The sequence below is a fragment of the Nyctibius grandis genome, chromosome 2, assembly GCF_013368605.1.
Source record: "Nyctibius grandis isolate bNycGra1 chromosome 2, bNycGra1.pri, whole genome shotgun sequence".
Classification (NCBI taxonomy): domain Eukaryota; kingdom Metazoa; phylum Chordata; class Aves; order Nyctibiiformes; family Nyctibiidae; genus Nyctibius; species Nyctibius grandis.
Window position 1 is genome coordinate 26450260 of NC_090659.1, and position 14477 is coordinate 26464736.

A 14477-nucleotide genomic window follows, 5' to 3' on the forward strand; every position below is an offset into this window, starting at 1 on the left:
TTTATTCACTGGTTACCCACTCACATGGCTTCTGCATTTCTCCCTGAGGCATCTGGCACAGCTACCCCCGGAGACAAAATATCCCACCCACTGGATTGGTCCTTGTGATCTCCTCAGCCATTTCCTAGCGAGTATACAGTTGCTAGCTGTGCAGAAGGAAAAGGGACAACAGGGACAAGCCTGAATGTGCACCTCAGAGCAACTGATGAGCCATATTGCCGTAAGTGAAAGGCTACCCATTCCCTCACCTTTCCAGTGGGGTTTCTGCTAGGCCATTACTTCAGATACATATCAACATATCTTGGGTGAAAAACAGTGCTGAAAGAGACTACACACTCATTTACAACATCCCACTGACCCTGGGGTGGATCAGCTGTACCTAAGCCATACTTAGCAGAAATCTGTCTAGCCTGTTGTTACAAGCACTGGAAGATGAGGATGCTCTGCTCAGCAGGGGCACGACACACTTCTCCATCCACACCACTAGAGCATTTTTCTATTGTAACTGGATTACTTTTTGTCTTGTCTTATCCACTATGGCCGTTAAACATAGATAAAGAATCACAGCTCCAGAGAGATATTTTGAATATTGGGCTTTCTTACATGCAGCATCTTTCCCCATATTTGGTGCTCTCCTTAAGGTATTGGCCCAAGCATCCAGGATGCAGAAGCATGGTGAGATGCTGTCAGCACTGGAGAGGCTGGCTCCCTCTTTCTAAATTTCATGGAATTATCAATCACCTGATTATTTGTTTTAGTCTTTTCTCAGGAGTTATAGGGATGGTGATTATTTCTAATTCTCTGGCTCCACAATTCCCTGCCCCTGCTTTTAACCAAAGCACTATGTTTGTCCTCTTCTAGTCTTCAAAAAAGGCACTAAGGTCTCTGAGCTTCTCAGCATCATCTGCCAGTTTTCCTACCCATGGAGTAATTCTTCCCTTGGTTTCCCTTTTTGTTACTATCAAAAATGCCCTTAAAATACCTTATTAGTATAAGCAAAGAATAGAAGAAGTATTTTATTTTGTGCCTGAGACTTTCAGATTTTGTGCCTATATGCTCATGCTGAGGGTTTTTTTAACATTCATTTTTAGATATTTGACCTAGTTTCCATGTTCTGTACCCTCCTTTCTTGCACTTGAGATCATTGAAGAGCTTGCGATTTCACAGATATCTCTTACTGCATTTTCTATCCTTTCTACATGCTGGGTTGCTTTGTGATCCTGCTCCTACTGTCTATTGTTTTGGTTTTTTTTTTTTTAATGAAACATCAACTCTTTTTGGAGCTCTTTTCTTCTGTAGCTTTTATTCCCAGAGGAACTTACCTGCTAATATCCTCTGTGTTCATGAAAGTCTTCTGCCTTCAAGTCCTATGCCTTCAGATTTATGTTATCCTTCCTTCATTCCCTGAGGCTTACAAACCCTGTAACCCTCTCACCAATATTGTCCTCCACCTTCACACTCCCTAGCTGTTCCTCTCCTGTGGTAGGAACTGACTCCAGGATCACCACCTGGGAAGCTGCTTTCTGCACTGCTGCATGACAAAATGCCAGTGACGCACTCGCAGAACAGGCTGTGCCCTAGTTTATCATGTTCTTCATAATTGTTGGAGTAGTTAAAGACCCCCTCCCCCAAAAAAATCACCCCTGCTTTTTTTAATTGATTCTGCTAGCTGCTTACAAAAGAGCCTCATCTCTCTGTTTTTCTTAGATAGGGGAAAAAAGATGAGTGTAATGGATGTGATTTTTTACTGTATTATTTCCTGCTACTATTTAGAGATCAGGTCCATCACGCTCCACACTTTTTGCCTGAGAAGAAATGCACATATCTGCTTTTCGCTCGCCAGTTCATATTTCTCCAGTTCACTGCTTTCCATTTCTTCCTCGCGTACGCAGCCTCGTGTAGACTCTGCAGAGCATCCTAATGGGAGGGGAGGGCAGAGCTCTGGCAGTCGCTGAATCTTCCCTGCTTGTGAGATATGGGAGTTGCACAGAGAAGCGCCTCTTCACAGGCAAGACCTCTAAGGGAGATTACTTCACCCTTCCAAAAAGTCACCCAAATTAGGCAGTAAGATTTTGCCCAACCCAGCAGCCATGCTTTGACTATCAGGACCGCTTTATTCCCCATTTCTTTAATAGGCAGCTTTTCTTATTGAACATAGACAGTTTAAAATTTGGTGCTGTGACCACGCTGGATCACTAAATTTAGTCTGATTTGATCTTGTCATCTTCATTATGAACTGACCCTACAATCTGAAACAGAAACAGCCTAGCTACATTAAATACCAATAAAATTACAAGCAAATACAAAGATTAACTCATTCCAGCTTGACTTTTCACTGCGTGATCCTGTCCTCCTCATCCACATAAAATTTACTCAGCCGCAAAAGGCCCTTGAGCATAACACGACTTTTACAGCATCTCTGAGTATTCCTTGTTTATTTCTTACAAATTTCCTTTGGTGATAACTTAGTCACTCAGCAACACTCTACAGTATACACATACATTACATGATTATCTCATATTTTATACAACACATGTTAAAGTAATTAATTTTCCCAGGCAAATGTCATGCCATTTAGTTCATCGTTAGGAGCCAAACATTTGTGCAACCGTTTGTTACAAATGTATGCATAACCACAGAACACTTCAGCTCTGTGGTATTTATTAAGTGTAATTTAAAGAGACACTGTTGAGATTGTTACAGTCTCAACTTCCACATTAGTTTTTATTCCACTTGAAATTCCCTTCAGGATTCAACCTCAACTCATTTATTTATTTGTTAACTATCCTTGCTACAGCATTTAGCACACAAAAATAAACATGGTCTCACTGTGATGTGGAACATGCTAGCAACCAGCTAATGTTGTGCCCTAGCATGACAGAAGGGTTTCATCTCTCATTTAAACCTTCTTTATCCATTTCACTGACAAGATCTGGAGTTTGCCCCATCTTTAAGGTAGAACTACAGCAAATAAGAATAAGTACCTCCTTCATAAAAAAAACCTGAGTTTAATCACAAGTTCAAACTGTAAATCACAGTTAAGACATTTCTTTCTGTGCTAACATAGGTTACCTCCAAACAGACAAAACCCCATCAGGACAGCGGCTCTAAGTTTAACAGATGGAAGACAAGTTATCCATGCAGCATCAGGACTGGTTGCCTTGAAAAATACATTTTAAGGGCATGAAACCACCTCTGACAGATAGTGAAGTCTGCTTCTCCAATCCCCTAAATTAGATCTTACCCATACTCCTCACACACTGATACAAAAGTCCTTCAAAGTACATTTAGAGAGAGGAAGAGCAGCAGTGGAGCTGTGCAGTAAGAAATTGTGCTGAGACTCGTCAGGCTGAATCAGACGTCTCCATTCAAGCTAACAGCCCAATAAATCCTATTCCCCACAGACCACTTATTCTTCAGCACGTTCAATCAACAGGTTTGGAAAGGGGGACCCGACACTTTTCTCAGTTATTTGGGCCATTGATGAGAAAAGCAGCAGTGAAGAAAAGAAGCAGAACCTAAAGCAGTACAAGTGGGAATGAGAAGGGATAGGAGGAAGTGCAAACCCAAGAAAGAAGAAAGACAGGAAAAAGAAATATTGAGAAGACACAGCAGAGTGACAGACAGCAGAGATTAGAGTGACTGGAACTGTGCAGCACCTTGGTGGGACTTCTTTTAGGTTATTGTGAATAGCTACCTTTATTCAAGGAAGATGCACTCAGACTGGAACAGGCAGAGAGAAAAGCAGACCTGGGTGTTCAGAAGAAAGATGAACTATCGCACAAGCAGAGTGCCAAAACGTCTGGTTCGCTAAACTTGGCAATAAGCTGAAAGGAGATGTGATTGCTATCTGCCATTATGTAAGGAGCGGGCATCGAATGGCAAAAAAGAGACACATTCTTCAAAGGACAATGCCAAAACAAGGATGAAAAGGATATGTTTCCCATGAATGCCTTTAGGCTGGCAGTTAGAATAAAGTCCTAATCAGCAAAGGGATTAAGTTCGGGGTAAACCCCAATTCCTAACTTATTTGTAATTGACTGATTTCAGTCAGTTTTGAGAAGCTGGTATTGACCAAGACTTTTGATCCATACAGAGGACCTCATTATCATTAAGACAGAGCTTGATTAATTTACGAAGCAATTTCTTGAGCGGTGCATGCAGTTGCCAATGTCTTGGTCTCTGTGACGGAGGGGATTACTGTCCCTCACGTTCTGTTATTATCCTGTCAGACTTCACCAGTTTTGAAACCACTGCTTGGAAACCCAAAATGTACTCACTGCTTTGATATCTTAGGCTGCCTTATTTTTTTCTATGGACAATGCGCTATCATATTTGAAGCAGAATGGATGAGTTCTCAAAGCAGCTTTGATCTCTCCTAGATCCTCAAAGCAGCCTGCAAGGATAGCTTGAAAGCTTTTTATTTAAAATAAGTGGTGTTTCCTCCCCTTTCATTTTAATTGAAATAGATGCTGAATGCAGGGCAAATTGTATTGTAAGCTTGATTGCAGAAAGCAAGTATACTTCTAAACCAGCCTTGATCAATAGCAGTTTCTGGTAATTGACTGTAATCTTAATCTATCTATCTATTGCCATGGGAATTTTAAAAATTGTTGGGTTTTTTTTTTGTTGTTGTTTTATCCATTGGCTGAAAAGATTAAGCTGGAAAATGGAGGATGGGAGGAGAGGGAGGAATTGATCAGTCATGCAGCCTCAACCGATGGTGTATCCTCAAGGCAACTTGCAAGACTTGGAGAAATGCCGACAGAATTTTCCTAGGCAGAAGGAAGCAGACAGGCAAGTCTGGCTGAACAGAGCCAGGGCTGGGTTTTTGAGTGTCTTGTGGTGCCTCGTTGGCTGGATGGGAGCGCTTTGACAATGGGCATGGAGATTCAGGCTACAAGCAAGTTACACTGGTGGAAAGGAGGAACGATGTGTATTGACGCTTCTGCTGGGCCAACACCCTCGTTTTAGTCAGCAAGGCAGTGTCAGAGCAAAAAGAGGAAAATGAGGAAATGTTCATGACATGGATGGGTTCAGTCCCATTGACATCCCAAACAGGTCAGGAGTAAAGGAAGGGAAACAAAGACAGTCAGAAGGGAAATAGCTGCCTCCCTTCTTATTGTGCCCATGAGTGCAACCCACCGTCCTGCAGCATCTGATACTGTCATCAGGTGTCTGGATGCTACAGCTGAGCCGATAGCGGCATTTCCCTGACTTTCATGGGGCTCTCTGGGGGTGGCTGCCCTTTTAGGCTGCTCCTGTTACAGAGTCACCATGCCCCACTGCCACGGGGGGCTTCACGTTCCCAGGTGACTTGTCTTCACTCTGAAACAGATGTTATCTGGAGGGAGGAACGTGTGCTTCGCTCTTTGCGCAGGTGGCGACATAACTTGGAGGCCTCGACTGCATTTTGAGGAATGGTTATGTTGCTACCGAGTGCTGTATTCTTCCCTTGCTCGTGTCGGTTTGTTAGCTGCGTAACTTATCATGGGTTTTTCCTACTCTTCCCAGCAACTACTGCGTGCTGTATTAAACGCGTGTCTGTGGCTTAATTGCAAAAAAATCTGCATTCCGCTTCTGAATTAAATTAGAGGCTTTTCTGTCAGGTTCATTTTACTAGTGTGGCTGCATCTCAAATCAGCCCATGTAAGGAGGGCGAAGAGGAACCGAACAGCTACTCAGTACTGCAGTTCTCACTGAATATATGCAGCAGGGGCAACTCAAAGGTATCTACCAGGCCCAGAATATTTCTTTGCCGCGTACTTCCAGAAGTGTGGGGGACTTAGGAAAGCGGCCGTTCATATTCTCCCCAACTTCAATGACAGGGAAGTCAGGCCGATAGCAAACATCCCTGAAAAGCTCACGCCTTATGTAAAAGAGCTGGGTATCAGATGAGTAGGAACTTCAAAATGCATTAAACAGGCATGGCAAAGCGAAACATGCCCACTGAGCTTGTTCTGTGAGACAGCAAACTTATTCCATCAAGTTTCCAGAGGCTGATGAATTTGTGAGATGGTGTGACGGGGTAGGGACACAAGGGGAGGAAAACCAGTTTACTGCGTGGCCTCTAGCACATGGGCTGCACCAGGGAGGTAGCACCAGCGGGGGTACTACAGCTCCCACCCTTCTCCCTGCCCGACACCTTGCTTCCCCAAAGGGCACGGCAGATCTGAGCGAGGTGACTCATGCGCAAGTGTGCGTTATTGGGGCATGCTGAATTGGAGCAATTAGCCATGGAAAGGTCATTCCAGCTAAGGAAATCTTCCAGTGAGACCAGGCTGGATGTAACTGCTTTTCTCTTCTCCTATCCCCCGCAGCATGGCCAGGAGAAAAAGGTTATGGGCCATGAGGTGTGGAAATCCATGCTTAATACCTTGCCTTCTTGGGGCAGTGGGCAGCTGCAGCAATAATGCGCCAAGCGCCTTTGTGGTATATGGCCAGCACAGGCCCATGACTGCAAAAATACCTGATATTCCCTTTGTGGGTTGTCTGGAGCACGCCATAGCTGCAGCCAAAAATTATGGTCTGAGTGTTGTTTTGTGGCCACTGAAGAAGTATCTTCATACGCTACATGTCCATTGACAGGTGAAAACAGAATGAATGAGATGATAGATAATAAAAGTCATGGGAAAACATTAGGAATTGATATTTCTAAAGATTGTTCATTGATGGTATCAGTTGACCCACACCGCACCGCAATGAACAGCCACGTCAGGATTGGCCCTTTTTCCCCCTACACAAACTAGCTACAGGTAGGGCTGTAGCTCTGTGTGTGTATGTACATTTAACTCCCCTAATCCCATTCCCTATGTAATTTCTGCAATGACTGTTACAGCGTTTGGTCTTTTTCTAAAAAAGGCCTAAGGAAGAAGTTATTAATAAGTAATAATTTTCCATTTGTAATTTCTGGTACCTAATTAAGTGTATGTCAGAGTTCAACTTATGTTCAAGTCTTAGTGTGCTTCCGTGATGATCCATATAGGGCCATAATTCACTTTAAACCAGGCAGCCTGGGAACAATCTAATTTTGGACAGCCCAGCCTTAACATGGCCTGTAAAACCAGTCCCAGAAAGAGGGTGAAGTAACATGTATGACAGTAGCAGAGACGCGTCTTCACAGTGAAGTGACACTAAATTATGCTGATTTTAGTCAAACTTTCCTGGTCTCCTTTCCAAACTTTCCTATTCTAAAGTGACACAACTTGGAAGCGTGAGACCTGGTCTTCCACTCAGACAAACGGACTAACAAGAGCCCGGAGTCAATGGCATTTGGTCAGAGTAAAAACCAGTATTTTTTTTTTTTTAAATTAAGCCTTTTCTAGAAAGTTTTGTTTTGCTCAGAAGATTACAATTTGAATACCCTTGCTGATTTCAAGTTTGGTAGTAAAACTCAATCCCAATACAAAGGAATTAGAATCTCTTTTTATAACAAAACCAATATTTTCCATGTTTTCCCAGCTTTAGCTTCCCTCCTGCTTTCTTCCTCCTTTGAACTGTACAACTAATGCACTTATGTACGTTCACCCCTATTATCCGTACTGTCAGGATATAGTTAATTTACTATTGCCAACTGCTTGCCTTGGTTGTCATTAACAATCTTCATTAAATAAAAAGCTTTTATCAAAAATGGTTTTCCTGTAGTACTTCTATTTTTCCCAGAAAATGCATTAAAATTAATTTGTTTTCACTTGGTCTGTATTCTTGAGTGAATATAGCAAGGGACAAAAAAGATAAACATGTGAGAGAAACCCCAAAGAGAAGGTAATGTAGGAAGAAAGAATTCTGTTCTAAGTGCAATATACACTTTTCTTTTCACTTTTGAAAGCAAAAAATGGTTGAACACTGGTGGAAAACACCACATTGCAACAATGCTTTTGGTGTACGAGGAAGATGCTCCCCTTCTCCACAGCTCCCTGCAGCTTCTTCACTGTGTGCAGCAGAAGGCAATCTTATGCAGAAAGATTTGACCTGAAGGTCAGGGACGATTCATGGGATTTTCTGCTGGAAATGCATCGGAGTCTACTGATGCTGTGCACTTCACTGACTTTTCTAAAGAAGTGCTGCTGTTTCCCTTGCATGTTTTTCACATACAGCCTCTGCCCATACTGCCTGAAACCTTGGAGCAACGGTTTATTATTGATATCAGAAGAGTATTAAGAGACTTCAACCACCCTGCTATGTAATGAGCCACAAAAACTAAACAGGAGATACCAATTCTGGAGGAAAAATGAAGTGAAAGGAGACACTAACTCTTTGTTATTGTGTTTTGACAATGGTTACTATCCCAAATGAGAAGTTGTGCCATTATTTGCAAGGGGCCTATGGGGATTCCCATGAAGCCACAGCTAGGCCGGTTCAATAATCTCAGAGAGACTACATTGGCACATACACCTTTTAAAATGCTTTGGATCCACTTTCTGAAGATCCTCGCTCTCTAATGACAGCTGCCAAATCTGAAAGGTACGTTTTACAAGTATGCCAGCTGTCTCACGTGCAACGTTTGTCAGGTACATAAAGACATATTGAAAGGATATCGGGGGATCACATGAACATGCAAAGAACAACGGGAGATGCTGAAGAGCTTCACTGCTGATGTACAGCAGTGTTGCATGCCCTGCAATGACCGTTTCAGAATTTGCCCAGCTTGCTTTCCTTCCTTCTCCTTCCCTTCCCTTTCCCCTTCCCTTCCTCTTCCCTTCTCCTCTCTTCCCCTTCCCCTTCCTTTCCTCTTCCCTTCTCCTCTCTTCCCCTTCCCTTCCCCTTCCCTTCCCCTTTTCAAACTTTTGGCAAACAAAAAATGAGGGAATCTTCACTGAAATTACAGTTTTGAAATCAGAACATTTTGGCCAAATACCAGTTCTGATAGTGAATGCTGCACAAGCGCTCCATGGGAGCTGCGCAGGGAGTGCCTCCTAGGCTCATTCAGACTGAATGCATCGCCCATGCTGTTCCACAAGCCTCTGTTTCAGGGAGGAGAGATGATATGTTATGGGAATTTCATGGTCTGATGCATCATAGAGTATGATATGGCAGGGGAGATCCACTCCATCTGTGAGAAGGAGGACATTAAGCAACTGAAGTACAGATCCTCTGAGACAGCGTGATAGCATATCAGAATTGAAATATTTGGGTTTCAGCTGACTGTTTTATCCCCAAACTCATTTTTCTGTAAAAAGCAGTTCTAATTAAAAAAATATATTCATGAACAGTTTTATGTAAAATGGAGGAACATAACGTAGCATGGTCGCTGTTCTCTGGAATAAGCTTTGGAGGTGATCTGGAGTGCATCCTCCCTTATTAACAAGGAAAATGTTACTTCCATTAAAGAAAGAAACAACCCTTCCCCCCCTAAGCCATCCGTGAGAAACTCTCAGTGTATTTTCTGTTTGAAATTTAAATTTGACAGTAATACCACCCACTATATGAAATGAATGTGATTAAAATGATGGTTCCTTTTATTTTCAATTAAAATACATTTTAAATGTTTACCTTTCCGCACTAAATGCAAATGCAGGTGCATTAACACAGTACTGGGAAAACAGAAAGCGGAAACCCACTGACCCAGTTTCACCATCCCGGTGGACTAAAATGCAAAAAAAAAAAAACCAAACAAAAAGATGTCAAAGCATCCCATCCCCCACTGCCCCAAGCACGCCAGGGCCCCCAAGTAAAACATGCCGGGTAGAAGTCACAAAACGAAAAACATTAATTCGTGCAGAAAACGGATTTGCCCCTGGCCGTGACCCCGGTTCCAGCGTTATTTTGGGGGGGAAACATGTTGAGGCGGAGGTTACTGCACCGCGGCAGGTGGGGTGGAGGGAAGGGACTACACACAGCCGGGGGCCTGCGGTGCATTTTGAGAGATTTGTGAAGAAGCCGGCAACGAATTCCGAAAAATTAAACAAATAGATTCGTATTTAGTTCTATTTCGGTCCCACGGGCCACAAACGCTGACTCGCCCACCCCCCCGCCACACCTCCCGCACTCCCGCGGGGCCGGGGCTCCTGAGGACGAAGGCCAGGGCCGGCCTCCCTCCGGTACCGCCTGGGAGGGATACAACCCCGCGGGAAGCGGCGGCGGGGCCAGAGGGAGCGGGGAGCAATGACCTTCCGGTGCCCGCGACCCCCGCTCCCACCGGCTGCGCGCCCCCACGGCCTTGCCCACGGGGCCGGGCCGAACCGAGGCCAAGGCCGGGGTCGCCCCGCTCGGCCCCGCCTCCCTTCGCCCCGCCCCCCGTGACGCCATCGGCCGGTCTCCAGGCAACGGCGCCCCCAGGGGCGCGGGGCTGCAGCCGGGCCGGGGCGGCCATGGCGCTGCTGCCGCTCCTGCCCGGGGCCTCCCGCCAGCAGAACGTGAGTGACAGCGGAGGGGACGCCCCTACCCCTGCCCTCCCCTGCCCCGGTGCCGGGGCTGCCGTCGGGGTAGTGTCGGTGTCGGTTGGCCCGGCCGCCCCCCTCAGGCCAGGCCGGGGGCGACGCGGCCGCCACAGGGCGGGCGCCGGCAGCGCTCCGCCGGACTGAGGGGCGACGAGGGCGGAATAAGATGCGCTTTGGCTGTCGGTGGGGCCGGCAGGAGGGGGGGTGAGGCGCAGGTGCTCCCTGCGGAGTCGGCCCCGGGGGTGGCGAGCAAGCGCCGGTGCCACGGCGAGGCCTTTCCCCCGCCCCTTACCGGGCAGGCGGGAAGCGAGGTGCTGTGAGGCGTACACACCGCCCCGGGCCGTGCCTTGGGCGGGGGAATGCTATGCAGCTAGGCTGGGGCTGAGGGATCTGGCAGCTGCTGTGGGACTGTTCCAGCTCTTGTGGCATCTCTCACAAAGCAAGGCAGGGAGACGCAGATACCCTCTAAATAAACCAAAAAATCTCTGCAGAGAGGGGCAAGAAGACTAGGAATGCCAGTGTGGTTTTTCAGAGTTGCCAGGACTATTATATACCGATGGCAGTCAGTGAATATCGAAGATGGTATTTTTATCATGAGCTACAATAGCAAACAAAAGAGAAGTCTGCCATCACTACTTCAAGCTTGCTCAGCAAGGATAGCTAGAAATGTGCTGAATACAATCTGTACTGTGAAATGGTGCAGGAGGTAAGGAAGGATTTGGGCACGGCACTGTAGCTGGTGCCTTTACGAGGCAGACGAAACAGTGTAGACTTTCTTAATAATGTTAAAATATCTGGAAGGGGAACTGTCATTCTCACGCTATGAACATGTTGTGGCCATTAGAGCCCTCATTTCTGCGGCCTGACTGCTGGGGTGCTTTGCTTGCTCCTGAGTCTGGTCCACCCTATGAGGGAGTGTCTAGAAGGTGATAATGTAGTTCAGGGACAATTTGCAAATGATTCGTCAAGACACATGTATTAATGCCAATGATACCATAAGCATCAGTACTCCTTCAATATGAGACTTCTTCACGCTATTAGCATATCTGGAGCCTGCTTTACGAGCTATGAATCAGTTTACATTAAGTGTGGTCCAGCGTAAAAACTCTGGCAGCTCTCTAAAAAAAACCAAGACAGGTAGATGCAATCATACCTGCCCAAGTGCTGGTACAGAGAGCATGAGAATGCATAGAAATATGTGGATTCCCTGGCCTTACTTGGTGTATCAGTATTGCACAGGTGCATGCAAACACAGGACCTCTTGCAGGAGGAACCCAGCTTACAAGCAGTGAGGATCTTTCAGGCAACTTCTTCCTTGTGAACAGCAGGCTGGGTGCCATTGTTTTAAAAGGGAAAAAAAAAGGGGTTGGTGGTGAATACCCAATCTCTCTTGATGAATTCAAATTTGTATTGTAAAGAGTTGGTTGTGTATATAACACTTCAGGTAGCTGCTGAGTGGACATATCAGCAACATTGAAATGGGTGTGTGCCATTGGTACCTGCTGGGTGGAAACAGAATAGCTCAACTCAATGTTATCTGTGACTTTATTCTCCAAATTTCAATTTAACTTAATTGATAGGGATTATTGGTTTTGGACTATGATGGAGTGAGTTGTCTCCAGAGCTCCACAGGAGCAGTGAAGAGGCTTTGTGATAGACATGGTGCCTATTTTTTCAGAGAAAAGGCACAGTATTTGGCTTCACATGCTTGGAAAGAGTTACATATAGAGAGCATTGAACACCCCATGCTGAAGTACATATAGTGCGTATATGTGTTATGAGAACTAAAGGTGTGAAAGCCAAGTCACAATTGCCACAAGACAGCATTGTAAAACCATGGTTATACCGTTGTCAGGGCTCCAAATTCCTCTTTTTGACAGTCCTTGAGATAGTGGAGTTAATACTGACAACTTGCCTTTCTTGAAGAGCATTTCTGATCTCCACTTACTTGTTGGCTATTAGATTTAATTTTATTTTCATATAGTTCCACAAATGAGAGGCTAAGAATAGCATATTTAAAGGAGAAAAAAAAGTCACTGCTATAGATAAACTGAAAAGGACGAAAGTATTTTCACCTGTTAGCACTCTAAGCATTGCCATCAAACGCCTCTTATTGCACAGAAACAACAGTAGCAAAGCATCCCCTGAGGAAGGACGAGCAGGGGACAGGGGATTGCTGTTCCTGTTAGCCCTTGGTTTATAATTATGGGTATTAATTCCACTCTTATCACTGTTCAACCTACAGCTGCAATCCTCTTTTCTCTGCCCCTAATGCTTGCACCGGCCTCATATGTAGGCCCATGAAAGGCAGTGGAAGAGGAGTACATACGCGTTTTGTCTACCTTGGATGTGTTTAGTAGGGCGGCTGGGCTGTCTCCAGAAAATCAGAGCTTTAAGGTAGTTAGGGACACAGAGTCCAACTTTAGGGCAGCAGGGACTGCACTGGCAAATGGGAAGTAATAAATCTTTTCGTAGTGCTTAGGTCTGTGGATCTGAGAGCCACTGGCCCTTAAATTATCCCTCTGTTATGATTATTACTACTTCTAGCTTGCTCTACCAGGAGCGCCTACTTCTCTCCAGCCAGGAGCAGAAACGCTTCGTTTCCGGCCAGGAGCAAGGGCAGCTCGGAGCCGCCCCTGGTGCCAGCACTGCGAAAGGCGGCAGCCGCTGCCTGGTTTTTGCTATTTTTCCTTCCCTTAACTGTAACCGGCTGATGGCCAATTCAGCTGCTTTCCCAAGAGCGATCCCACCGCTGCGTTCCTGTGTAGCTGGGACAAAATTTTGCTGGTTGGGCATCACGGCGAATGAGACTAGAAGGAAACATAGGGAGGGGATAGACACTTTTAAAACAGCTGGAGTGGTTCCTACAGTAGCGTAAGGTAATGTTTATTTTGCGCTAAATGAAGAGCAGGGATGAGGCATAGAACAAGCAGTGCCATTTTTGATGTTTGGTTTGATGAGGTAAAGAGGAATGACGGCTAGCAGGAGTCATCAGGAGCATAAAATATTTACTGTCTACAAAGAGTAAAAGGAACCACCCCTATTTTTTCAAATCCCTTTAAAAATCAAAATTACAGTAGCGTGTAGATGTGGTGCTTAGGGACATGGTTTAATGGTGGGCTTGGCAGTGCTGGGTTAACGGTTGGACTCGATGATCTTAAAGGTCCTTTCCAACCAAAACAACTCTATGAATCTACACACAAGTCCACCCATCAAATAAACCCCCTTCACCTCCTTTAAAACTGTTGTTCCTTGAACAGAAGTCCAAAGATAAGCTGCTCATCAGCAGTGCCTGTCATGTTCACGTGTGGGTGATCAGGAGATCTAAGGATAGAGCAGGCTGGTATTTTGAGCACAGATTAGCCCTTCTCCTCCCCATTTGTGAGGCTCGTCTCTCCAGGAGGCTGGCTAGTGGGCAGAAGTCGGGCCTTTCCCCTTCACCGAGACTGGGGAGACTGGAGTCTGTGCTGGGAGTGCTGCTGCCCCTTGGCAAGGCTGGTGCTCCTCCATCCTAACAGCCTTCGAGGAGTGCCCGTGTCTGCCCAGCAGTGGCAGGATGTGGTACTCACACACCATTTACCATCTTGTTGAATTAGAGAGTTTATTCATTTCTTTAGCTTCACAAACAGTAACTCATGGGTTACCTGTTTGAAAATTTCACTACCTGTTGCGTACCCTTGAAAAGGGGAATTCCTCTTTTCTTTTGTTCCTGCCACTGAAGCCAATGTTTAAGAGCCACGGGGAGACCTAGGTGCTGTGGTTTCTGTCTGCAGAGCCCAACTGATGATGAAATTGTGCAAGAGCAAGATTTTCAGCTCTGTCCATACAAGTTACATCTATGTTACCTGCTTGTCAGAACAGAAAATCATGGGTTTTGATAACCGTGTTTAATCCTGCATGTGGTAGAAGCATAGCATATAATAGGTTTACTCTGTTACTGCAGGAAAACGTTTGTGTCTTCAGAGTCTGAACTGTGTTAGGGGTAACACTGGTTGCAGTGCAACAGCATTGTTACTTCCTTTGTTGGTGGTACTGGTCTACCTCCCATTGCCCAAGGCAGCTGTCCCTTCTGATACCAGGTTCATGTTCTTGCCTTAT

The 14477-nt window shown here is 45.4% G+C and overlaps 1 protein-coding gene across 2 annotated transcripts in view; it reads left to right on the forward strand.

The window, feature by feature from the left end:
* Window positions 1–10271: 10271 nt before the first annotated feature.
* EFHC2 (EF-hand domain containing 2) overlaps window positions 10272–14477 on the forward strand; it is a 70956-nt gene continuing 66750 nt past the window's right edge. For both annotated transcript variants that reach the window (XR_011050312.1, XM_068425218.1), the window contains exon 1: window positions 10272–10355. Coding sequence is in view for 1 of the 2 variants with exons in the window: in XM_068425218.1 (XP_068281319.1) it covers window positions 10311–10355 (45 nt within the window). In the remaining variant the exon portion in view is untranslated. The remainder of the gene's footprint in view (window positions 10356–14477) is intronic.